We start from the raw sequence: 27,868 nt of genomic DNA, 5'->3' as shown, positions 1-27,868 counted from the left end.
TACGCCTTGAAACAGTCTGCCCCTACACGATCCGATCCCAAATCGGGGGCCACCCCCTTCATGCCTATTTGTTTTCGGCTGGCTTTTTATTCTGCTTAGATTTATTCCAGGACTAAGTCGGCTTCTAAGTACTCTTGGGTTGCTCAGGCTTGGAGGAGGATTGTTGTCGTTGGGATTTGTCTGAACGAAAGGAATGAAAATTAGAAGATTGTCGTCCGTTAGACTTGTTCTTCTTATCTTGCGGTAGGAAGGCACCCTTGTCTCCGGTAACCGTAGAAATAATGGAGTCCAGGCCTGGACCAAATAAAATCTTTCCCTTGAAGGGAAAAGAAGGGACTCTGGACTTAGAAGTCATATCCGCAGACCAAGATTTCAACCAAAGTGCCCAGCGGGCTAGGACCGTAAAGCCAGAGGCCTTTGCATTTATGTGAATATGAGTTCCGACAAAGAGTCGCACCAGTAGGTAGCAGCTCCAGCAACCGCGTCAACTGCAGCCGCCGGTTGAAACAAAAATCCTGTATGTTAAAACATCTTTCTCAGAAAGGTTTCCATTTTCTTATCCATCTGCTCTCTGAACCAAGAACTATCCTCAAGAGGTATAGTAGTATGTTTAGCAAGCGTAGAGATAGCACCATCCACCTTAGGAATGGAGCCCCACAAATCCAGTTGAGAGTCTGGGACCGGGAACATCTTTTTAAAAGTAGACGAGGGGGAAAAGGAAGAACCAATTCTTTCCCCATTCGTTCTTAATAATGTTCACCATCTTAACGGCACAAGAAAATTCAAAGGAACTTTCCTGTCTCCGTAAACTGTCTAATTTAGGTATCATAGGATCTTCAGAGAGCGCGGCCTCTGGAACCTCTAAAGTAGATAGAACCTCCTTTAATAAAAAACGCAAGTAATCAATTTTAAACCTAAAGGATGGTTCCTCCGCAGCAGGATGCTTAGACGCTAAGGACTCTGACCCAGAAAGTTCACCCTCTGAAGCTACAGAGGTTAACTCATCATCGGATAACTGGGACATAATAGCTAAATCCAAAAAATATTTAGAAGACTCTGGGTCAGGAGAGCTATATTTAACTTTTCTTTTGCGTTTGTTAGAGCAAGGTAATGAACTGAGGGCCGCAGACACCGCCGCTTGTAACTGCGCGGCAGAGTCCGCAGGAAGAAGGACCCCTCCGGATGGAGGATTAGATGTGCTACGGGGAGTGGATAATGTAGCAAGGGTAGTAATCTCTCTCCCTTCTTAGACTTTATAACGGTGCTAAGCCATGTGGAACATAAATTGAGTGGGCGGAAAAACATAATTTATGTAAGAACTTACCTGATAAATTAATTTCTTTCATATTAGCAAGAGTACATGAGCTAGTGACGTATGGGATATACATTCCTACCAGGAGGGGCAAAGTTTCCCAAACCTCAAAATGCCTATAAATACACCCCTCACCACACCCACAAATCAGTTTAACGAATAGCCAAGAAGTGGGGTGATAAGAAAAAAGTGCGAAAGCATATAAAATAAGGAATTGGAATAATTGTGCTTTATACAAAAAAATCATAACCACCTCAAAAAAAGGGTGGGCCTCATGGATTCTTGCTAATATGAAAGAAATGAATTTATCAGGTAAGTTCTTACATAAATTATGTTTTCTTTCATGTAATTAGCAAGAGTCCGTGAGCTAGTGACGTATGGGATAATGAATACCCAATATGTGGATCTTCCACGCAAGAGTCACTAGAGAGGGAGGGATAAAATAAAGACAGCCAATTCCGCTGAAAAATAATCCACACCCCAAAATAAAGTTTAAATCTTATAATGAAAAAAACAGAATTTATGCTTACCTGATAAATTACTTTCTCCAACGGTGTGTCCGGTCCACGGCGTCATCCTTACTTGCGGGATATTCTCTTCCCCAACAGCAAATGGCAAAGAGCCCAGCAAAGCTGGTCACATGATCCCTCCTAGGCTCCGCCTACCCCAGTCATTCGACCGACGTAAAGGAGGAATATGCATAGGAGAAATCATATGAAACCGTGGTGACTGTAGTTAGAGAAAATAATTCATCAGACCTGATTAAAAAAACCAGGGCGGGCCGTGGACCGGACACACCGTTGGAGAAAGTAATTTATCAGGTAAGCATAAATTCTGTTTTCTCCAACATAGGTGTGTCCGGTCCACGGCGTCATCCTTACTTGTGGGAACCAATACCAAAGCTTTAGGACACGGATGATGGGAGGGAGCAAATCAGGTCACCTAGATGGAAGGCACCACGGCTTGCAAAACCTTTCTCCCAAAAATAGCCTCAGAAGAAGCAAAAGTATCAAATTTGTAAAATTTGGTAAAAGTGTGCAGTGAAGACCAAGTCGCTGCCTTACATATCTGATCAACAGAAGCCTCGTTCTTGAAGGCCCATGTGGAAGCCACAGCCCTAGTGGAGTGAGCTGTGATTCTTTCAGGAGGCTGCCGTCCGGCAGTCTCATAAGCCAATCGGATGATGCTTCTAAGCCAAAAAGAGAGAGAGGTAGAAGTTGCTTTTTGACCTCTCCTTTTACCAGAATAAACAACAAACAAAGAAGATGTTTGTATGAAATCCTTTGTAGCCTCTAAATAGAATTTTAGAGCACGAACTACATCCAAATTGTGCAACAAACGTTCCTTCTTTGAAACTGGATTCGGACACAAAGAAGGCACAACTATCTCCTGGTTAATATTTTTGTTAGAAACAACTTTCGGAAGAAAACCAGGTTTAGTACGCAAAACCACCTTATCTGCATGGAACACCAGATAAGGAGGAGAACACTGCAGAGCAGATAACTCTGAAACTCTTCTAGCAGAAGAAATTGCAACCAAAAACAAAACTTTCCAAGATAATAACTTAATATCTACGGAATGTAAGGGTTCAAACGGAACCCCTTGAAGAACTGAAAGAACTAAATTGAGACTCCAAGGAGGAGTCAAAGGTTTGTAAACAGGCTTGATTCTAACCAGAGCCTGAACAAAGCTTGAACATCTGGCACAGCCGCCAGCTTTTTGTGAAGTAAAACAGATAAAGCAGAAATCTGTCCCTTCAAAGAACTTGCAGATAATCCTTTCTCCAAACCCTCTTGTAGAAAGGATAGAATCTTAGGAATTTTTATCTTGCTCCATGGGAATCCTTTAGATTCACACCAACAGATATATTTTTTCCATATTTTATGGTAAATTTTCCTAGTTACAGGCTTTCTAGCCTGAATAAGAGTATCAATGACAGAATCTGAAAACCCACGCTTTGATAAAATCAAGCGTTCAATCTCCAAACAGTCAGTTGGAGTGAGGCCAGATTCGGATGTTCGAATGGACCTTGAACAAGAAGGTCCTGTCTCAAAGGTAGCTTCCATGGTGGAGCCGATGACATATTCACCAGGTCTGCATACCAAGTTCTGCGTGGCCACGCAGGAGCTATCAAGATCACCGAAGCCCTCTCCTGATTGATCCTGGCTACCAGCCTGGGAATGAGAGGAAACGGTGGGAATACATAAGCTAAAGTTGAAGGTCCAAGGTGCTACTAGTGCATCTACTAGAGTCGCCTTGGGATCCCTGGATCTGGACCCGTAGCAAGGAACCTTGAAGTTCTGACGAGACGCCATCAGATCCATGTCTGGAATGCCCCATAATTGAGTTATTTGGGCAAAGATTTCCGGATGGAGTTCCCACTCCCCCGGATGGAAAGTCTGACGACTCAGAAAATCCGCTTCCCAATTTTCCACTCCTGGGATGTGGATTGCAGACAAGTGGCAGGAGTGATTCTCCGCCCATTGAATTATTTTGGTCACTTCTTCCATCGCCAGGGAACTCCTGTTCCCCCCTGATGGTTGATATATGCAACAGTCGTCATGTTGTCTGATTGAAACCTTATGAATTTGGCCTTTGCTAGTTGAGGCCAAGCTTTGAGAGCATTGAATATCGCTCTCAGTTCCAGAATGTTTATCGGGAGAAGAGATTCTTCCCGAGACCATAGACCCTGAGCTTTCAGGGGTTCCCAGACCGTGCCCCAGCCCACCAGACTGGCGTCGGTCGTGACAATGACCCACTCTGGTCTGCGGAAGCTCATTCCCTGTGACAGGTTGTCCAGGGTCAGCCACCAACGGAGTGAATCTCTGGTTCTCTGATCTACTTGGATCGTCGGAGACAAGTCTGTATAATCCCCATTCCACTGTCTGAGCATGCACAGTTGTAATGGTCTTAGATGAATTCGCACAAAAGGAACTATGTCCATTGCCGCAACCATCAAACCTATTACTTCCATGCACTGCGCTATGGAAGGAAGAAGAACAGAATGAAGTACTTGACAAGAGCTTAGAAGTTTTGATTTTCTGGTCTCTGTCAGAAAAATCTTCATTTCTAAGGAATCTATTATTGTTCCCAAGAAGGGAACTCTTGTTGACGGGGATAGAGAACTTTTTTCTACGTTCACTTTCCACCCGTGAGATCTGAGAAAGGCTAGGACAATGTCCGTATGAGCCTTTGCTTTTGACAGAGACGACGCTTGAATCAGTATGTCGTCCAAGTAAGGTACTACTGCAATGCCCCTTGGTCTTAGCACCGCTAGAAGGGACCCTAGTACCTTTGTGAAAATCCTTGGAGCAGTGGCTAATCCGAATGGAAGTGCCACAAACTGGTAATGCTTGTCCAGAAAGGCGAACCTTAGGAACCGATGATGTTCCTTGTGGATAGGAATATGTAGATACGCATCCTTTAAATCCACCGTGGTCATGAATTGACCTTCCTGGATGGTAGGAAGAATTGTTCGAATGGTTTCCATTTTGAACGATGGAACCCTGAGAAATTTGTTTAGAATCTTGAGATCTAAAATTGGTCTGAATGTTCCCTCTTTTTTGGGAACTATGAACAGATTGGAGTAAAACCCCATCCCTTGTTCTCCTAATGGAACAGGATGAATCACTCCCATTCTTAACAGGTCTTCTACACAATGTAAGAATGCCTGTCTTTTTATTTGGTTTGAAGACAATTGAGACCTGTGGAACCTTCCCCTTGGGGGTAGTTCCTTGAATTCCAGGAGATAACCTTGAGAAACTATTTCTAGCGCCCAAGGATCCTGAACATCTCTTGCCCAAGCCTGAGCAAAGAGAGAGAGTCTGCCCCCCACCAGATCCGGTCCCGGATCGGGGGCCAACACTTCATGCTGTTTTAGTAGCAGTGGCAGGTTTCTTGGCCTGCTTACCCTTGTTCCAGCCTTGCATCGGTCTCCAGGCTGGTTTGGTTTGAGAACTATTACCCTCTTGCTTAGCGGGTGTAGAATTTGAGGCTGGTCCGTTTCTGCGAAAGGGACGATAATTTGGCTTATTTTTAGCCTTAAAAGACCTATCCTGAGGAAGGGTGTGGCCCTTTCCCCCAGTGATGTCTGAAATAATCTCTTTCAAGTCAGGGCCAAACAGCGTTTTACCCTTGAAAGGGATGTTAAGCAATTTATTCTTGGAGGACACATCCGCTGACCAAGACTTTAGCCAAAGCGCTCTGCGCGCCACAATAGCAAAACCTGAATTTTTCGCCGCTAATCTAGCTAATTGCAAAGTGGCGTCTAAGATAAAAGAGTTAGCCAATTTAAGTGCTTGAACTCTGTCCATAACCTCCTCATACGAAGATTCTTTATTGAGTGACTTTTCTAGTTCTTCGAACCAGAAACACGCTGCTGTAGTGACAGGAACAATGCATGAAATTGGTTGTAGAAGGTAACCTTGCTGAACAAACATCTTTTTAAGCAAACCCTCTAATTTTTTATCCATAGGATCTTTGAAAGCACAACTATCTTCTATAGGGATAGTAGTGCGTTTGTTTAGAGTAGAAACCGCCCCCTCGACCTTGGGGACTGTCTGCCATAAGTCCTTTCTGGGGTCGACCATAGGAAATAATTTCTTAAATATAGGGGGAGGAACAAAAGGTATGCTGGGCCTTTCCCATTCCTTATTTACAATGTCCGCCACCCGCTTGGGTATAGGAAAAGCATCGGGGTGCACAGGGACCTCTAGGAACTTGTCCATCTTACATAATTTCTCTGGAATGACCAAATTGTCACAATCATCCAGAGTAGATAACACCTCCTTAAGCAGAGCGCGGAGATGTTCTAATTTAAATTTAAATGTAATAACATCAGGTTCAGCTTCTTGAGAAATTTTTCCTGAATCTGAAATTTCTCCCTCAGACAAAACCTCCCTCCTGGCCCCTTCAGATTGGTGTGAGGGTATGTCAGAACCATTATCATCAGCGTCCTCATGCTCTTCAGTATCTAAAACAGAGCAATCGCGCTTTCTCTGATAAGTGGGCATTTTGGACAAAATGTTTTTAATAGAATTATCCATTACAGCCGTTAATTGCTGCATAGTAAGAAGTATTGGCACACTAGATGTACTAGGGACCTCTTGTGTGGGCAAGACTGGTGTAGACACAGAAGGGGATGATGCAGTACCATGCTTACTCCCCTCACTTGAGGAATCATCTTGGGCAACCTCATTATCAGTGGCATCATTGTCCCTACTTTGTTTGGACATGTCACATTCATCACATATATTTAAATGGGGAGGAACCTTGGCTTTCAAACATACAGAACATAGTCTATCTGATGGTTCAGACATGTTAACAGGCATAAACTTGATAACAAAGTACAAAAAACGTTTTAAAATAAAACCGTTACTGTCACTTTAAATTTTAAACTGAACACACTTTATTACTGAATATGTGAAAAAGTATGAAGGAATTGTTCAAAATTCACCAAAATTTCACCACAGTGTCTTAAAGCCTTAAAAGTATTGCACACCAATTTTGAAAGCTTTAACTCTTAAAATAACGGAACCGGAGCCGTTTTTACATGTAACCCCTATACAGTCCCTGGTATCTGCTTTGCTGAGACCCAACCAAGCCCAGAGGGGAATACGATACCAAATGACGCCTTCAATAAGCTTTTTCAGTGGTTCTTAGCTCCTCACACATGCATCTGCATGCCTTGCCTTCCAAAAACAACTGCGCATTAGTGGCGCGAAAATGAGGCTCTGCCTATGACTAAAAAAGGCCCCCAGTGAAAAAGGTGTCCAATACAGTGCCTGCCGTTTTTTTAATACCATCCCCAAGATTATAAGAACTATTTATATTTATAATCCACTAAATATACTTATAAAGTAATCTTTTTAGCCCAGAAAAATGTCTACCAGTCTTTAAAGCCCTTGTGAAGCCCTTTATTCTTATACTAAACTTAGAAAATGGCTTACCGGTTCCCATAGGGAAAATGACAGCTTCCAGCATTACCAAGTCTTGTTAGAAATGTGTCATACCTCAAGCAGCAAAGTCTGCCCACTGTTTCCCCCAACTGAAGTTACTTCATCTCAACAGTCCTGTGTGGAAACAGCCATCGATTTTAGTAACGGTTGCTAAAATCATCTTCCTCTTACAAACAGAAATCTTCATCTCTTTTCTGTTTCAGAGTAAATAGTACATACCAGCACTATTTTAAAATAACAAACTCTTGATTGAAGAATAAAAACTACATTTAAACACCAAAAAACTCTTAACCATCTCCGTGGAGATGTTGCCTGTGCAACGGCAAAGAGAATGACTGGGGTAGGCGGAGCCTAGGAGGGATCATGTGACCAGCTTTGCTGGGCTCTTTGCCATTTCCTGTTGGGGAAGAGAATATCCCGCAAGTAAGGATGACGCCGTGGACCGGACACACCTATGTTGGAGAAAACTGAAATTATAAGCAGAAGAATCAAACTGAAACAGCTGCCTGAAGTACCTTTCTACCAAAAACTGCTTCAGAAGAAGAAAACACATCAAAATGGTAGAATTTAGTAAAAGTATGCAAAGAAGACCAAGTTGCTGCTTTGCAAATCTGATCAACCGAAGCTTCATTCCTAAATGCCCAGGAAGTAGAGACTGACCTAGTCGAATGAGCTGTAATCCTTTGAGGCGGAGTTCTACCCGACTCGACATAAGCATGATGAATCAAGGATTTTAACCAAGAAGCCAAAGAAATGGCAGAAGCCTTTTGACCTTTCCTAGAACCAGAAAAGATAACAAATAGACTAGAAGTCTTTCGGAAATCTTTAGTAGCTTCAACATAATATTTCAAAGCTCTAACTACATCCAAAGAATGCAACGATCTTTCCTTAGAGTTCTTAGGATTAGGACACAATGAAGGAACCACAATTTCTCTACTAATGTTGTTAGAATTCCCAACCTTAGGTAAAAATTTAAATGAAGTTCGCAAAACCGCCTTATCCTGATGAAAAATCAGAAAAGGAGACTCACAAGAAAGAGCAGATAATTCAGAAACTCTTCTGGCAGAAGAGATGGCCAAAAGGAACAAAACTTTCCAAGAAAGTAATTTAATGTCCAATGAATGCATAGGTTCAAATGGAGGAGCTTGAAGAGCCCCCAGAACCAAATTCAAACTCCAAGGAGGAGAAATTGACTTAATGACAGGTTTTATACGAACCAAAGCCTGTACAAAACAATGAATATCAGGAAGATTAGCAATCTTTCTGTGAAAAAGAACAGAAAGAGCAGAGATTTGTCCTTTCAAGGAACTTGCAGACAAACCTTTATCCAAACCATCCTGAAGAAACTGTAAAATTCTAGGAATTCTAAAAGAATGCCAAGAAAAATGATGAGAAGAACACCAAGAAATGTAAGTCTTCCAGACTCGATAATATATCTTCCTAGACACAGATTTACGAGCCTGTAACATAGTATTAATGACGGAGTCAGAGAAACCTCTATGACTGAGAATCAAGCGTTCAATCTCCATACCTTCAAATTTAAGGATTTGAGATCCTGATGGAAAAAAGGACCTTGCGATAGAAGGTCTGGTCTTAAAAGAAGAGTCCACGGTTGGCAAGTAGCCATCTGAACAAGATCCGCATACCAAAACCTGTGAGGCCATGCTGGAGCCACCAGCAGAACAGACTAATGTTCCTTTAGAATCTTGGAAATCACTCTTGGAAGAAGAACTAGAGGCGGAAAGATATAGGCAGGATGATATTTCCAAGGAAGTGACAATGCATCCACTGCTTCCGCCTGAGGATCCCTGGATCTGGACAGATACCTGGGAAGCTTCTTGTTTAGATGAGAAGCCATCAGATCTATTTCTGGAAGTCCCCACATTTGAACAATCTGAAGAAATACTTCTGGGTGAAGAGACCATTCGCCCGGATGTAATGTTTGGCGACTGAGATAATCCGCTTCCCAATTGTCTATACCTGGTATATGAACCGCAGAAATTAGACAGCAGCTGGATTCCGCCCATACAAGTATTCGAGATACTTCTTTCATAGCCAGAGGACTGTGAGTCCCTCCTTGATGACTGACATATGCCACGGTTGTGACATTGTCTGTCTGAAAACAAATGAACGACTCTCTCTTTAGAAGAGGCCACGACTGAAGAGCTCTGAAAATCGCACGGAGTTCCAAAATGTTGATTGGTAATCTCGCCTCCTGAGATTCCCAAACCCCTTGTGCTGTCAGAGACCCCCATACAGCTCCCCAACCTGTCAGACTTGCATCTGTTGAGATCACAGTCCAGGTCGGAAGAACAAAAGAAGCCCACTGAACTAAACGATGATGGTCGGTCCACCATGTTAGAGAGTGTCGTACAATCGGTTTTAAAGATATTAATTGTAATATCTTTGTATAATCCTTGCACCACTGGTTCAGCATACAGAGCTGAAGAGGTCGCATGTGAAAACGAGCAAAGGGGATCGCGTCCGATGCAGCAGTCATAAGACCTAGAATTTCCATGCATAAGGCTACCGAAGGGAATGATTGAGACTGAAGGTTTCGACAAGCTGAAACCAATTTTAGACGTCTCTTGTCCGTCAGTGACAGAGTCATGGACACTGAATCTATCTGGAAACCTAAAAAGGTTACCCTTGTCTGAGGAATCAACAAACTCTTTGGTAAATTGATCCTCCAACCATGTTCTTGAAGAAACGACACAAGTTGATTCGTATGAGATTCTGCTAAATGTGAAGACTGAGCAAGTACCAAGATATCGTCCAAATAAGGAAATACCACAATACCCTGTTCTCTGATTACAGATAGAAGGGCACCGAGAACCTTTGTAAAAATCCTTGGAGCTGTTGCTAGGCCAAATGGCAGAGCCACAAACTGGTAATGCTTGTCTAGAAAAGAGAATCTCAGAAACTGATAGTGATCTGGATGAATCGGAATATGCAGATATGCATCTTGTAAATCTATTGTGGACATATAATGCCCTTGCTGAACAAAAGGCAGAATAGTCCTTATAGTTACCATTTTGAATGTTGGTATCCTTACATAACGATTCAATATTTTTAAATCCAGAACTGGTCTGAAGGAATTCTCCTTCTTTGGTACAATGAAGAGATTTGAGTAAAACCCCAGCCCCTGTTCCAAAACTGGAACTGGCACAATTACTCCAGCCAACTCTAGATCTGAAACACATTTCAGAAATGCTTGAGCCTTCACTGGATTTATTGGGACACGGGAAAGAAAAAATCTTCTTGCAGGAGGCCTTATCTTGAAGCCTATTCTGTACCCCTGTGAAACAATATTCTGAATCCAAAGATTGTAAATCGAATTGATCCAAATTTCTTTGAAAAAACGTAATCTGCCCCCTACCAGCTGAGCTGGAATGAGGGCCGCACCTTCATGTGGACTTGGAAGCTGGCTTTGGCTTCCTAAAAGGCTTGGATTTATTCCAGACTGGAGATGGTTTCCAAACTGATACTGCTCCTGTAGGGGAAGGATCAGGTTTTTGTTCCTTATTGTGACGAAAGGAACGAAAATGATTAGCAGACCTAAATTTACCTTTAGATTTTTTATCCTGTGGTAAAAAAGTTCCTTTCCCCCCAGTAACAGTTGAAATAATAGAATCCAACTGTGAACCAAACAATTTATTACCTTGGAAAGAAAGGGAAAGCAAAGTTGACTTAGAAGACATATCAGCATTCCAAGTTTTAAGACATAAAGCTCTTCTAGCTAAAATAGCTAAAGACATATACCTGACATCAACCCTAATGATATCAAAGATGGCATCACAAATAAAGTTATTAGCATGTTGAAGAAGATTAACAATGCTATGAGTATTATGATCTGTTACTTGTAACAAGTTGAAGCTGCAGCAACATCCGCCAAAGATATAGCAGGTCTAAGAAGATTACCTGAACATAAGTAAGCTTTTCTTAGAAAGGATTCAATTTTCCTATCTAAAGGATCCTTAAAGGAAGTACTATCTGCCGTAGGAATAGTAGTACGTTTAGCAAGAGTAGAGACAGCCCCATCAACCTTAGGGATTTTGTCCCAAAACTCTAATCTGTCAGATGGCACAGGATATAATTGCTTAAACCGTTTAGAAGGAGTAAATGAATTACCCAAATTATTCCATTCCCTAGAAATTACTTCAGAAATAGCATCAGGGACGGGAAAAACCTCTGGAATAACTACAGGAGGTTTAAAAACTGTATTCAAACGTTTAGATTTAGTATCAAGAGGACCAGATTCCTCTATTTCTAATGCAATTAAGACTTCTTTAAGTAAAGAACGAATAAATTCCATTTTAAATAAAAATGAAGATTTATCAGTATCAACCTCTGAAACAGAATCCTCTGAACCAGAAAAATCATCAGAATCAGAATGATGATGTTCATTTAAAAATTCATCTGAAAAATGAGAAGTTTTAAAAGACTTTTTACGTTTACTAGAAGGGGGAATAACAGACATAGCCTTCTTAATAGATTTAGAAACAAAATCTCTTATGTTAACAGGAACACCCTGAATATTAGATGTTGATGGAACAGCAACAGGTAATGGAACATTACTAAAGGAAATCTTATCTGTATTAACAAGTTTGTCATGACATTCATTACAAACAACAGCCGGAGGAACAGTTACCATAAGTTTACAACAAATACACTTATCTTTGGTAGATCCAGCATCAGGCAGCAATTTTCCAGAAGTATCTTCTGATTCAGGGTCAATCTGAGACATCTTGCAATATGTAATAGAAAAAACAACATATAAAGCAAAATTGATCAAATTCCTTAAATGACAGTTTCAGGAATGGGAAAAAATGCCAATGAACAAGCTTCTAGCAAGCAGAAGCAAATAAACAATGAGACTTAAATAATGTGCAGACAATAATGACGCCCAGATTTTTTAGCGCCAAAAAAGATGCCCACATTATTTGGCGCCTAAATGCTTTAAGCGCCAAAATTGACGCCACATCCGGTGACGCCGACATTTTTGGCGCAAAAACGTAAAAAAAAATGACGCAACTTCCGGCGACAGGTCTGACGCCGGAAATGACAAAGAAAATTTTTTTGCGCCAAAAAAGTCCGCGCCAAGAATGACGCAATAAAATGAAGCATTTTCAGCCCCCGCGAGCCTAACAGCCCACAGGAAAACAGTCAAATTTTAAGGTAAGAAAAATTGATTATTCAAATGCATTATCCCAAATAATGAAACTGACTGTCTGAAATAAGGAATGTTGAACATCCTGAATCAAGGCAAATAAATGTTTAAACACATATATTTAGAACTTTATAAAAGTGCCCAACCATAGCTTAGAGTGTCACAAAAATAAGACTTACTTACCCCAGGACACTCATCTACATGTAGTAGAAAGCCAAATCAGTACTGAAACGAGAATCAGTAGAGGTAATGGTATATATGAGTATATCGTCGATCTGAAAAGGGAGGTAAGAGATGAATCTCTATGACCGATAACAGAGAACCTATGAAATAGACCCTGTAGAAGGAGATCATTGAATTCAAATAGGCAATACTCTCTTCACATCCCTCTGACATTCACTGCACACTGAGAGGAAAACCGGGCTCCAGCCTGCTGCGAAGCGCATATCAACAAAGAATCTAGCACAAACTTACTTCACCACCTCCATGGGAGGCAAAGTTTGTAAAACTGATTTGTGGGTGTGGTGAGGGGTGTATTTATAGGCATTTTGAGGTTTGGGAAACTTTGCCCCTCCTGGTAGGAATGTATATCCCATACGTCACTAGCTCATGGACTCTTGCTAATTACATGAAAGAAAACCATGGCCTCCTCACGATATAAACAGGTATGATTTAGTACAGAAGGAGTACCTTCTATATATCAGAGTCCTCCATAGCTCAGGTTATACCCACATAAGGACAAAAATAAAAACTTTTTTTCTTTCTTTATTATAGAAAACAGAATTTATGTTTACCTGATAAATTACTTTCTCCAACGGTGTGTCCGGTCCACGGCGTCATCCTTACTTGTGGGATATTCTCTTCCCCAACAGGAAATGGCAAAGAGCCCAGCAAAGCTGGTCACATGATCCCTCCTAGGCTCCGCCTTCCCCAGTCATTCGACCGACGTAAAGGAGGAATATTTGCATAGGAGAAATCATATGATACCGTGGTGACTGTAGTTAAAGAAAATAAATTATCAGACCTGATTAAAAAACCAGGGCGGGCCGTGGACCGGACACACCGTTGGAGAAAGTAATTTATCAGGTAAACATAAATTCTGTTTTCTCCAACATAGGTGTGTCCGGTCCACGGCGTCATCCTTACTTGTGGGAACCAATACCAAAGCTTTAGGACACGGATGAAGGGAGGGAGCAAATCAGGTCACCTAGATGGAAGGCACCACGGCTTGCAAAACCTTTCTCCCAAAAATAGCCTCAGAAGAAGCAAAAGTATCAAATTTGTAAAATTTAGTAAAAGTTAAACACCAAAAAACTCTAAGCCATCTCCGTGGAGATGTTGCCTGTACAACGGCAAAGAGAATGACTGGGGAAGGCGGAGCCTAGGAGGGATCATGTGACCAGCTTTGCTGGGCTCTTTGCCATTTCCTGTTGGGGAAGAGAATATCCCACAAGTAAGGATGACGCCGTGGACCGGACACACCTATGTTGGAGAAAACTGCACCTTTATACTCTCAATGGCTTGGGCACAAATCACACAAAGGAACATGTAAATAATTAATACACTGATCAATTAACCCAACTGTTCAAAAAATACCCATCAGCGGATATTAACCCTGGATGATATCCAGGTATAAAGGAGCCACACAGTGACCCTGTTATAGCATTTTATGTGTAAAAAAAATTGAAACAATCTTACCTCCAGGATCCATGCTGTGGAACAGAACACAGCATCTCAAGTATGACAGTCTTATAGCAGCGCTCCTGACATGAACTTGACTGAGAGAAAGCAGGCAGTAAAACTCGTCAACACTGATTGCTTAGGAGCTGTTAGCAGTAGTCTGGATGGTTTTGCAAAAAAACGTTCCCTGCATCTCCAGACTCCAACTTTCATCAATACTTTCACTGAAAGGTTGACATGACTACTTTAAAATCTCCAGTGGTATCTCGAAAGGCAGATACCCTTGTTGAGGACTTTTAATCTTCTGACACTTCTCTGCCACCTCCTAATGTGACGAAAGGCAAAGAATGACTGAGGTAATGAGGAAGTGGGAGGGATATATAAACCTTTGGCTGAGGTGTCTTTGCCTCCTCCTGGTGGCCAGGTGTTGTATTTCCCAACAATAAGGAATGAAGCCGTGGACTCTCCCTAGCTTAGGAAGGAAAAGAATATGATAAAGGGAAAGAAGATATAAAGTTTAGAGACACAAGTAAGGGATGTATATAAAGTGAAGCAATGAGAAAACCGTGAGGTACAGGAATGTGCAATGATAGTATACAACATACTTGAATACATTTTAAATATGAAAGCATTTATAAATAAATATTACCTACCCTAATGCCATGGAACACTAAAGGGAAACCATTCTGAGGCAGTTTATCCCATCTTAATAATCTATTTACAACAGCTGGGTCTGCACAAACTTCCAATTCTTTGTGGTAAAACAACTTGGAGGGAAGGTGAAGCAAAGCAGCATGGGACCTGTAGTTCTTCAAAAGCTTTGTAATCTGCAAAAAATACATAAATATGAGGGCTGAAATATAGCCATTAGATGAAAAACAATTTATGTAAGAACTTACCTGATAAATTAATTTCTTTCATAGTGGCAAGAGTCCATGAGCTAGTGACGTATGGGACCTAATACCCAAGATGTAGAAATCCACAGAGTCACTAGAGAGGGAGAGATAAAATAAAAACAGCTATTCCCGCTGAAAAAATTAAATCCAAAATAATAATAAAGTGTTACATTTTAAAAAAACTCAAACCTTAGGCAAAAGAATCAGACAGCTGCCTGAAGAACTTTCTACCAAAGACTGCTTCTGAAGAAGCAAATACATCAAAATGGTAACATTTAGTAAACGTATGCAAAGAAGACCAAGTTGCTGCTTTGCAAATCTGTTTAACTGAAGCTCCATTCTTGAAAACCAAAGATATAGCGAGTGTTCTAGTAGAATGAGCTGTAATATGCTGAGGCAAATACTGTTCCTCCTCCAAATAAGCTTTGAAAATCAAAAAGCTCCAACCAAGATACCAAAGAAATGGCAGAAGCTTTCAGAGTTTTTCTGCAACCAGAAAAAATAACAAATAGACTAGAAGTCTTACTAAAATCTAAGTAGTCTCAACATAATATTGCAAAATTCTTACTACATTCAAAGAATGTTAGGACCCCTAAGGAGTATTCCCAGGGATAGGACACAAAGAAGAAACAATCTCTCCATTAATGATGTTAAAAATTCACAACCTAATGCAAAAAAAATTAAGAAATATCTCGAAAAACAGCTTATCTTGATGGAAATCAGATGAGACTCTCAAGAGAGAACAGACAATTTAGAAACTCTTCTAACAGAAGAGAAAACCAAACAAATAACACTTTCCAAGAAAGTAGATAAACAACCAAAGAATGCATAGGCTCCAAAGGAAAAACCTGCAAAACTTAAAAAACCAAAATCGAGACTCCAAGGAGGAGAAATTGATTTAGTAACAGGTTTGATACGAAACAAAACCTGAACCAAACAGTGAAAATCAGGAAGCTGAACAATCAGTTTATGAAATAAGACAAAAAAAGAGATTTGTCCTTTCAAAGGATTTACATACAAAAACTTGAATTCAGATCAGCCTGAAGAAACTGTAAAATCCTAGGAATTCAAAAGAATGACAAGAATAATGATGAGTGAAACACCATGAAATATAGGATTTCCAAACCCTAACTTAAAATTTCCTTGAAACAGATTTATAAACCTGTATCATAGAAAAAAAATTCCATGCCTTCAAAATTTAGAAATTTGAGATCCTATGAAAAACTGGGCCTTGAGACAAAAAAAGTCTGGTCTTATAAAAATAGACCAAAGCTGGCAACTTGACATTCGGACAAAGACCGCATACCAAAACCTGAAAAGCCATGCTGGTGCTATCAGAAACACATAAGATTGTTCCATTATGATCTCGGAGATCACCCTTTGGAAGAAGAACCAGAGATGGAAAAAATAAAGCAGGTTGAGAAAACAGAGAACTGCTAAAGCATTCATCATTTCCGCCTGAAAATCACCAAACCTGGAAAGGTATCTGAAGGTCCCTGTTCGGCAGGAGGCCAACAGATCTATTTCTATAAGACCCCACCATCTGTATAAGTTGGGAAAAAAAAACATCTGGATGGAGAAACCACTCCCCCCGGATGAATAAAATGATGGCTGAAAATAATCCGCTTCCCAATTGTCTCCACTTGAGATATGAATCACAGAGTCTTGACAAGAGTTGGATTCTGCCCAAGAAAATATCAAAGATACTTCAGTGACATTGGCCTCTATTTATCAAGGTCTGTCGGACCTGATCCGACAGTGTGGATCAGGTCCGACAGACCTCGCTGAATACGGCGAGCAATACACTCGCTGTATTCAGCATTGCACCAGCAGCTCACAAGAGCTGCTGGTGCAACGCCGCCCCCTGCAGACTCGCGGCCAATAGACCGCCAGCAGGGGGTGTCAATCAACCCGATCGTGCTCAGAGCAGGCGGACAGGTTATGGAGCAGCGGTCTTTGTGACTGCTGCTTCATAACTGCTGTTTCTGGCGAGCCTGCAGGCTCACCAGAAACACGGGGCATCAAGCTCTATTCGGAGCTTGATAAATATGCCCCATTGGCTGATTGAAAACAAAAGTAAAGTTCTCTCTTTAAATAGAGGCCAAGCCTGAAGAGCTCTAAAATAGCACAGAGTTCTAAATATTGATTGGAAACCTTGCCTCTTGAGGATTCCAAACCCCTTGTGCTGTCAGAGATCCCCAGACATATCCCTAACCTGAAAGACTTGCATCTGTTGTGATCACAATTCAGAAAGGACGAACAAAGGAGGCCCCTTTAAACAATAAGGTGATGGTTAAACCACCAAATCAGAGAAAGCTGAGTGTTGTGATTAAAGTATATCAACTGTGATAATGGAGTATAATCCCTACACCACTGCTGCAACATGCAAAAGATGTAGAGGTTTCATATGAAAATGAGCAAAGGAGAATGCATCTGATGCAGCGATCATAAGACCTAAAACTTTCATGCACATTATCACTGAAGAGAATTATAGAGACTGAAGGTTTAGACAAGCTAAGACCAATTTCATTCGACTCTTGTCTGTTAAAGAAAGAGTCATGAACACAATCTATCTTGGAAACCTAAGAAGGTGACCTTGTCTGAAGAATCAAGAAACTCTTAGGTAAATCGATCCTCCAACCATATACTTGAAAAAACAATAGTTGTTTTGTGTGAGATTCAGCTAAAAGAAAAAACTGAACTAGTACCAAGACATCGTCCAAAAACACTGCAATACCTTACCCTCTGATAACAGAAAGAAAATAAGCGACCTGTAAGTCTATAGTGGACAATAAATAACCTTACTAAACAAAAGGTAGAATAGTCCTTATAGTTCACATCTTGAAAGTTGGGACTCTTACAAAACGATTTAAAGTTTTCAGATCCAAGATTGGATCTGAAAAAAAAAATCTTCCCTCTTAGGGACAATGAATAGGTTGAAAATAGAAATCCAACCCCTGTTCCTGCTGAGGAACTGGTACAATCATCCCTGAAAACTCTAGTTCTGAAATACATTTCAGAAAAGCCTGAGCCTTTACAGGGTTTGTTGCAACATGAGCAATAAAGAATCTTCCCAAGGAAGGTCTCATTCTAAAATCTATTTGAAACCCTTGAGAAACAATATTCTATTAATTTTGGACTGAACTTGTCCAAATGTCTTGAAATAACTTAATCTGCCCCCCTCCACACCAGAAGAACTGGTTTGAGAGCCGCACCTACATGCTAAATTTGGTTTCTTATAAGGCTTGGAATTATTCCAATTCGAAGATAGTCTCTAATAAGAGCCAGAAGCCTTAGGGAAATTAGGTTTTCTGTTCTCTATTCTGAATAAAGGAACGAAAACAATTGAGAGCTTCATATTTACCCTTAAATTACTTACCTAAAGGCAGAAAAAACTCCCTTATCCCCAGATATAATGGAGATAATACAATCCAACTGAGAACCAAACAAATTATTACCCTGAAAAGATAAGAGATCATTTATATTTAGGCACCATGTCAGAATTTCAAGATTCAAACCATAAAGCTCTTCTAAATAGAATAGCTAAAAACATAGATTTGACATTAATCTTAAATTATATCAAATACAGTATCATAAATAAAATGATTCACATAATGAAGCAAAAAACAATGTTATATACTTCAGAATCTGATAACTGCTACACTGACTGTTCAACCAGAAAGTTGAAGCAGTAGCGACATCATCCTAAGAACATAAACAGTATGTAAATATGCTCTTCTAAGATTCAAGCTTCCTTAAAGGATCATGAAAAAATAAGTACTATCTTCCATAGGAATAGCAGTATGTTCCCAAAAAGGAACCAGGTTTAGATCATTCTTGAGCAAACATATTATAGTTAGCATCTAGAATATGAAAAAAACTTAAGGAGCAACCTTAGAAATCTTTAAACACAGAATTTAAATGATTATCAAAGATATTAGGAGAACTAGACTCCTCAATACATAAGGTAAACAATACTTCCTTAAAAGAGAACGAAAATGTTCAATTTGAAAAAAGAAGATTAGTCAAATACTATCTCTGATGCAGAATCCTCAGAGAAAGGAACCCTCATCAGCAGAAGATACTTAAAGGGACACTCAAGTCAAAATTAAACTTCATGATTCAGATACAGCATGAAATTTTAAACAACTTTCAAATTTACTTCCATTAACAAAATGTGCACAGCCTTTTTATATTTAGACTTTTTGAATCACCAACTCCTACTGAGCATGTGCAAGAATTCACAGCATATACGTATATGCATTTGTGATTGACTGATGGCTGTCACATGATACAGGGGGAGTGGAAATAGAAATAACTTTGCAATTTATTTAATAAAATCTAGTACTCATTTGAAGTTCATTCTAAGTGCTATTGCATTGTCTTCTTATCTTGCATTTGTAGATTATGCAAATCTACTGTATTGACTGGTCCTTTAAGTATGCTGTCGGTCAGTACAAAATTGATTAAATATATAACAAGTTTGGAAAGACCTTTACATTAATTGAATGCATAATAGCAGTCATGACTGCAGAAATAACATTTTTATATCTGAAGAACTTTTAAGTACATTAAACGGAGAAAGTAAAAACAGTAAATGTAATTGTACACATAGAAACATTATCAGCATATAATATGATAACATAAGTGCCCAAAATTAAGCTGAGGGAATAAAATCAGCTTGAAAATAATAACACACTTAAGCTTTTGGTAGAATTGTGTTCAGGCATCTTGGTTTCTACAGTAGCATCAGAGGCAGGATCAGTTTGAGACATCTCTCAAAATGTAACAAAAAAGAAAAATAACATTTAGACAAAATATCCAATTTTCACAATGTAACAGTTTCAGAAAATAGGAAAAATTCATGATAGAATTTTTATAGAAAAAAATAAAGAGAAAAAAACTTTTAGCGCCAAAGCTAACACAATGAATTGCCGCAACTCGCTTCATAACGGGCGCAACTTTGCGGCAAAAAAATTTGCACCAACAAAGACGCAAGAAATGACTAGACTCGCGTCACAACAAACGCAACTTCGTGCCAAACATTTTCGCGCCAAGAATGACGCAATAAAAAATTGCATTTTGCGTCCTAGTTTGCCTGTGAAAAATTTGAAAAACTAAGTCAAATTTTTTTTTTAAAGAAAAAAATTTACCTTAACAAACACCCCAAAACAAATTCCACACTGAAACTGTTAGAGACTGCAAAAGGAAAATAAACAGAGCTGACTCATGGCAAATATAAGCAAATACATATATTTAAAACTTTATAACATAAAGCGTCAAACATAGCTGAGAGTGTCTTAAAAAAGGATACATACTTACCAGAAGACACCCATCCACATATAACAGGCAGCCAAACCTAGTACTGAAAAATATCAGCAGAGGTAATGGTAAAGGAGTATAATGTCGATCTGAAAAGGGAGGCAGGGTATGAATCCCTGCGATCAATTACAGAGAGCCTTTGAAAGAATTTCCCATGGGTGAAACCATAAAATCAACAGGCAATACTACCTTTACATCCCTCTGACAAACACTGTACTCTGAAAGGAATTGGGCTTCAAAATGCTTAGAAGTGGCTATCATAGAAGAAATCAAGCACATCTTGCTTCACCAAATCCATAGGAGGCAAAGTTTGTAAAACTGAGGTGTGTGTGTTGGGAGGTGTATTTATAGGCATTTTGAGGTTTGGGAAACGTTGCCCCCTCCTGGTAGGAATGTATATCCCATACGTCACTAGCTCATGGACTCTTGCCACGTACATGAAAGAAATGTATATACTTTTTATAGAAAACTCAAATCTCTATCTTATTCTCCTTTGACCACAAAGCCCAACTAGTCTGCATTGGCATCTACAGAAAGCACATTAAATGGCATAAAACTGCAAGTAGTTTTATACTTTTGAGCATTTTTTTTATTGTACTTCTGACATATGAGGTAATGACAAACGGTAATAAGCAGTAACGACAAACATTGCCGGTGATCATCAGCTCTGCACATATGCATATCATAAGTGCATTAAGAAAATGCTCTGACACATTAAAACATTTTTCATATTTTACTTTTAAGTTCCTTTAATAATTAAGGCAACACTGTTACTTATATCAATTGTACCCATGGACAGTGTTGCAGAATATGTTGGTGCTTTATAATAAAGTAGAAGAATAATAACTATAGAATATAGAATAAAGGAAAACCTCATTTTCCAACTGTTCGCTTTGAACCAATTCAAAATAACAGTAACAGAACTGACAGCATAAACCCAAACATGGGACATAAATGATACGCGCATTTTAAGTGAACACTCTTCAAAATGATTAACAGCAATACATTATCTGAATCAGTGTTCGAGACTTAATGTTTTGCACAAGAACTGAAGATAATCTGCACTTAAACGAACAGTATTTTGAAATTTACTGCCTTGCGAGTCATAGCTAATAGTTTGGGATTGAATCATAGTAATAGCTTTTTACATTCATAGTATGCATTTGAGAGCTTTAACTATAATTTATTTCATTTTTGAGCGGGCATAAAACATAACTAACTGGAATCCTTTTGATCTGCATTATAGAAGTAGATTCATTTTACAGAGACAACAGTTGCAACAGATCCTTCAGGAACAGAACCCTAGTGCAACATGAGGCCTACCTGTAGTTTGCTGGTCTACGTTTCTCACTTAGAATTGTGGATGCCAAAAGACTTACAAAAAACATAATTTATGTAAGAACTTACCTGATAAATTCATTTCTTTCATATTAACAAGAGTCCATGAGCTAGTGACGTATGGGATATACATTCCTACCAGGAGGGGCAAAGTTTCCCAAACCTCAAAATGCCTATAAATACACCCCTCACCACACCCACAAATCAGTTTAACGAATAGCCAAGAAGTGGGGTGATAAGAAAAAAAGTGCGAAGCATATAAAATAAGGAATTGGAATAATTGTGCTTTATACAAAAAAATCATAACCACCACAAAAAAGGGTGGGCCTCATGGACTCTTGTTAATATGAAAGAAATGAATTTATCAGGTAAGTTCTTACATAAATTATGTTTTCTTTCATGTAATTAACAAGAGTCCATGAGCTAGTGACGTATGGGATAATGACTACCCAAGATGTGGATCTTTCCACACAAGAGTCACTAGAGAGGGAGGGATAAAATAAAGACAGCCAATTCCTGCTGAAAATAATCCACACCCAAAATAAAGTTTAACAAAAAACATAAGCAGAAGATTCAAACTGAAATCGCTGCCTGAAGAACTGTTCTACCAAAAACTGCTTCAGAAGAAGAAAAGGCATCAAAATGGTAGAATTTAGTAAAAGTATGCAAAGAGGACCAAGTTGCTGCTTTGCAGATCTGGTCAACCGAAGCTTCATTCCTAAACGCCCAGGAAGTAGATACTGACCTAGTAGAATGAGCTGTAATTCTCTGAGGCGGAATTTTACCCGACTCAACATAGGCAAGATGAATTAAAGATTTCAACCAAGATGCCAAAGAAATGGCAGAAGCTTTCTGGCCTTTCATAGAACCGGAAAAGATAACAAATAGACTAGAAGTCTTACGGAAAGATTTCGTAGCTTCAACATAATATTTCAAAGCTCTAACAACATCCAAAGAATGCAATGATTTCTCCTTAGAATTCTTAGGATTAGGACATAATGAAGGAACCACAATTTCTCTACTAATGTTGTTGGAATTCACAACTTTAGGTAAAAATTCAAAAGAAGTTCGCAACACCGCCTTATCCTGATGAAAAATCAGAAAAGGAGACTCACACGAAAGAGCAGAAAATTCAGAAACTCTTCTAGCAGAAGAGATGGCCAAAAGGAACAAAACTTTCCAAGAAAGTAATTTAATGTCCAATGAATGCATAGGTTCAAACGGAGGAGCTTGAAGAGCTCCCAGAACCAAATTCAAACTCCAAGGAGGAGAAATTGACTTAATGACAGGCTTTATACGAACCAAAGCTTGTACAAAACAATGAATATCAGGAAGAATAGCAACCTTTCTGTTGAAAAAGAACAGAAAGAGCAGAGATTTGACCTTTCAAGGAACTTGCGGACAAACCCTTATCTAAACCATCCTGAAGAAATTGTAATATTCTCGGTATTCTAAAAAAATGCCAAGAAAAATGATGAGAAAGACACCAAGAAATATAAGTCTTCCAGACTCTATAATATATCTCTCTGGATACAGATTTACGAGCCTGTAACATAGTATTAATCACAGAGTCAGAGAAACCTCTTTGACCAAGAATCAAGCGTTCAATCTCCATACCTTTAAATTTAAGGATTTCAGATCCTGATGGAAAAAAGGACCTTGAGACAAAAGGTCTGGTCTTAACGGAAGAGTACACGGTTGGCAAAAGGCCATCCGGACAAGATCCTCATACCAAAACCTGTGAGGCCATGCCGGAGCTACCAGCAGAACAAACGAGCATTCCTTCAGAATCTTGGAGATTACTCTTGGAAGAAGAACTAGAGGCGGAAAGATATAGGCAGGATGATACTTCCAAGGAAGTGAAAATGCATCCACTGCCTCCGCCTGAGGATCCCGGGATCTGGACAGATACCTGGGAAGTTTCTTGTTTAGATGAGAAGCCATCAGATCTATTTCTGGAAGTTCCCACATTTGAACAATCTGAAGAAATACCTCTGGGTGAAGAGACCATTCGCCCGGATGCAACGTTTGGCGACTGAGATAATCCGCTTTCCAATTGTCCATACCTGGGATATAAACCGCAGAGATTAGACAGGAGCTGGATTCCGCCCAAACCAAAATTCGAGATACTTCTTTCATAGCCAGAGGACTGTGAGTCCCTCCTTGATGATTGATGTATGCCACAGATGTGACATTGTCTTATCTGAAAACAAATGAACAACTCTCTCTTCGGAAGAGGCCAAGACTGAAGAGCTCTGAAAATTGCACGGAGTTCCAAAATATTGATCGGAAATCTCACCTCCTGAGATTCCCAAACCCCTTGTGCCGTCAGATACCCCCATACAGCTCCCCAACCTGTAAAACTAGCATCTGTTGAGATTATAGTCCAGGTCGGAAGAACAAAGAAGCCCCCTGAACTAAACGATGGTGATCTGTCCACCATGTCAGAGAGTGTCATAAAATCGGTTTAAAGATATTAATTGAGATATCTTTGAGTAATCCCTGCACCATTGGTTCAGCATACAGAGCTGAAGAGGTCGCATGTAAAAACGAGCAAAGGAGATCGCATCTGATGCGGCAGTCCTAAGACCCAACATTTCCATGCATAAGGCTACCAAAGGGAATGATTGTGACTGAAGGTTTTGACAAGCTGATATCAATGATAAACTTCTCTTGACTGACAAGGACAGAGTCATAGACACTGAATTTATCTAGAAACCTAAAAAGGTTACCCTTGTCTGAGGAATCAATGAACTGATTGGTAAATTGATCCTCCAACCATGAACTTGAAGAAACAACACAAGTCGATTCGTATGAGATTCTACGAAAATGAGAAGACTGAGCAAGTACCAAGATATCGTCCAAATAAGGAAATACCAACACTCTATTCTCTGAATAGAGAAAGAAGGGCACCGAGAACCTTTGAAAAAAATTCTTGGAACTGAGGCTAGGCCAAACGGTAGAGCCACAAAACTGGTAATGCTTGTCTAAAAAGAGAATCTCAGACACTAAAAGTAATCTGGATGAATCGGAATATGCAGATACACATCCTGTAAATCTATTGTAGACATATAATGCCCTTGCTAAACAAAAGGCAGGATAGTCCTACAGTAACCATCTTGAATGTTGGTATCCTAACATAACGATTCAATAATGATAGATCCAGAACTGGTCTGAAGGAATTGACCTTCTTTGGTACAATGAAGAGATAAAATAAAACCCCAGCCCCTGTTCCAGAACTGGAACTGGTATAAATACTCCAGCCAACTCTAGATCTGAAACACATTTCAGAAATGCTGAGCCTTGCTGTGTTAACTGGGACACGGGGAAGAAAAGAATCTCTTAGCAGGAGGCCTTAACTTGAAGCCAATTCTGTACCTTTCTGAAACAATGTTTCTGAAACCAGAGATTAAGAACGGAATTGATCCAAATTTCTTTGAAGAAAACGTAATCTGCCCCATACCAGCTGAGCTGGAATAAGGGCCGCACCTTCATAGGTACTTAGGAGCTGGCTATAGGTTTCTATAAAGCTCGGATATATTCCAAACTGGAAATAGTTTCCAAACTGATACCGCTCCTGAGGATGAAGGATCAGGCTTTTGTTCCTTGTTGTGAGGAAAGGAACGAAATGATTATTTACCCTGGAAAGAAAGGGAAAGCAAAGTTGACTTAGAAGACATGTCAGTATTCCAAGTTTAATCCATAAAGCTTTTCTAGCTAAAATAGCTAGAGACATATACCTGACATCAACTCTAATGATATCAAAAGATGGTATCACCAATAAAATTATTAGCATGTTAAAAAATAATAATAATGCTATAAAATTATGATCTGTTACTTGTTGCGCTAAAGCTTCTAACCAAAAAGTTGAAGCTGCAGCAACATCCGCTAAAAATATAGCAGGTCTAAGAAGATTACCTGAACATAAGTAAGCTTTTCTTAGAAAGGATTCAATTTTCCTATCTAAAGGATCCTTAAATGAAGTACTATCTGCCATAGGAATAGTAGTACATTAGCAGGAGTAGAGACAGCCCCATAACCTTAGGGATTTTTGTCCCAAAAAACTCTAATCTGTCAGATGGCACAGGATATAAATTGCTTAAACGTCTAGAAGGAGTAAATAAATTACCCAAATTATTCCATTCCCTGGAAATTACTTCAGAAATAGCATCAGGGAGATAAAACACTTCTGGAATAACTACCTTATTTAAACGTTTACATTTAGTATCAAGAGGACCAGAATCCTCTATTTCTAATGCAAATAACACTTCTTTAAGTAAAGAACGAATAAATTCCATCTTGGACAAATACAAAGATTTATCAGCATCAAAATGATGATGTTCATTTAAAAATTCATCTGAAAAAAAGAGAAGTTTTAAAAGACTTTTATGTATACTAGAAGGAGAAATAACAGACATAGCCTTCTTAATGGATTTAAAATAAATAAAATCTCTTATGTTATCAGGAACACTCTGAAAATTAGATGTTGACGGAACAGCAACAGGTAATGTAACAGTACTAAAGGAAATTTTATCTGCATTAATAAGTTTGACATGACATGCAATACAAATAACAGCTGGAGAAACAGATACCAAAAGTTTATAGCAGACTTAGCTTGGTAGCTCCAGCACTGTGCAGTGATTTTCCTGTAGTAACTTCTGACTCAGTTGCAACGTGGAACATCTTGCAATATGTAAAAGAAAAAAACAACATATAAAGCAAAATTGATCAAATTCCTTAAATGACAGTTTCAGGAATGGGAAAAAAATGCCAGTGAACAAGCTTCTAGCAACCAGAAGCAATAAATAATGAGACTTAAATAATGTGGAGACAAAAATGACGCCCAAATTTTTTAGCGCCAAAAAAGACGCCCACATTATTTGGCGCCTAAATGCTTTTGGCGCCAAAAATGACGCCACATCCGGAACGCCGACATTTTTGGAGCAAAATAACGTCAAAGAATGACGCAACTTCCGGCGACACGTATGACGCCGGAAACGGAAATAGAATTTTTGCGCCAAAAAAGTCTGCGCCAAAAATGACGCAATAAAATGAAGCATTTTCAGCCCCCGCGAGCCTAACAGCCCACAGGGAAAAGTCAAATTTAAGGTAAAATATGTTAAATTAAAATGCATTATCCCAAATATGAAACTGACTGTCTGGAAAATAAGGAAAGTTGAACATTCTGAGTCAAGGCAAATAAATGTTTGAATACATATATTTAGAACTTTATAAATAAAGTGCCCAACCATAGCTTGGAGTGTCACAGAAAATAAGACTTACTTACCCCAGGACACTCATCTACATGTTTGTAGAAAGCCAAACCAGTACTGAAACGAGAATCAGTAGAGGAAATGGTAAATATAAGAGTATATCGTCGATCTGAAAAGGGAGGTAAGAGATGAATCTCTACGACCGATAACAGAGAACCTATGAAATAGACCCCGTAGAAGGAGATCACTGCATTCAAATAGGCAATACTCTCCTCACATCCCTCTGACATTCACTGCACGCTGAGAGGAAAACCGGGCTCCAACTTGCTGCGGAGCGCATATCAACGTAGAATCTAGCACAAACTTACTTCACCACCTCCATCGGAGGCAAAGTTTGTAAAACTGATTTGTGGGTGTGGTGAGGGGTGTATTTATAGGCATTTTGAGGTTTGGGAAACTTTGCCCCTCCTGGTAGGAATGTATATCCCATACGTCACTAGCTCATGGACTCTTGTTAATTACATGAAAGAAAACAGGTTACTAGCAGATCAGTAATCAGAGTACACACCCACAGAATAGTGTTTTGTATAGCTATATTTGATTGCATTATAATGCATCATATGTGTTCTACAATATGATTTTCATTAGGTAATGTTTCGCTTTAGTAGTACAATCCTGCTCATTAAGGTTTTAAACCCTGTATTTGGCCTTAGCTCAGTGAGAAGCATACCTTAATCAATGTATCTGGTGACATTTAGAAAGAAAAAAAAACTGCTTTTATTATAGTATTAACTGCTTATTCAATACATTTTGTTTAATCATGATAAAAACATTTTTTGGCAGGTTGACTAACCATTTAAAATGTGTTGGCAAGATCATGAGATGTTTCGACAAAGAGCATGTAGATGTGTGTCCATAAAATATGCAAACCATTACTCTGTATAGAAGTTTCTGAAAAATGCACTCATGAATTGCTATGC

At 39.3% G+C, this 27,868-nt stretch overlaps 1 protein-coding gene across 1 annotated transcript in view; it reads right to left on the bottom strand.

Moving 5' to 3' along the window:
- Positions 1-27,868, bottom strand: part of MOV10L1 (Mov10 like RISC complex RNA helicase 1) — a 1,168,229-nt gene that overhangs the window by 323,618 nt on the left and 816,743 nt on the right. Inside the window, exon 21 of the mRNA XM_053719185.1 lies at positions 14,773-14,946. Within this exon, the coding sequence (XP_053575160.1) occupies positions 14,773-14,946 (174 nt within the window). The remainder of the gene's footprint in view (positions 1-14,772; positions 14,947-27,868) is intronic.

Source organism: Bombina bombina, chromosome 6 (assembly GCF_027579735.1).
Source record: "Bombina bombina isolate aBomBom1 chromosome 6, aBomBom1.pri, whole genome shotgun sequence".
Lineage (NCBI taxonomy): Eukaryota > Metazoa > Chordata > Amphibia > Anura > Bombinatoridae > Bombina > Bombina bombina.
This window is presented reverse-complemented; position numbering and strand designations above follow the sequence as displayed.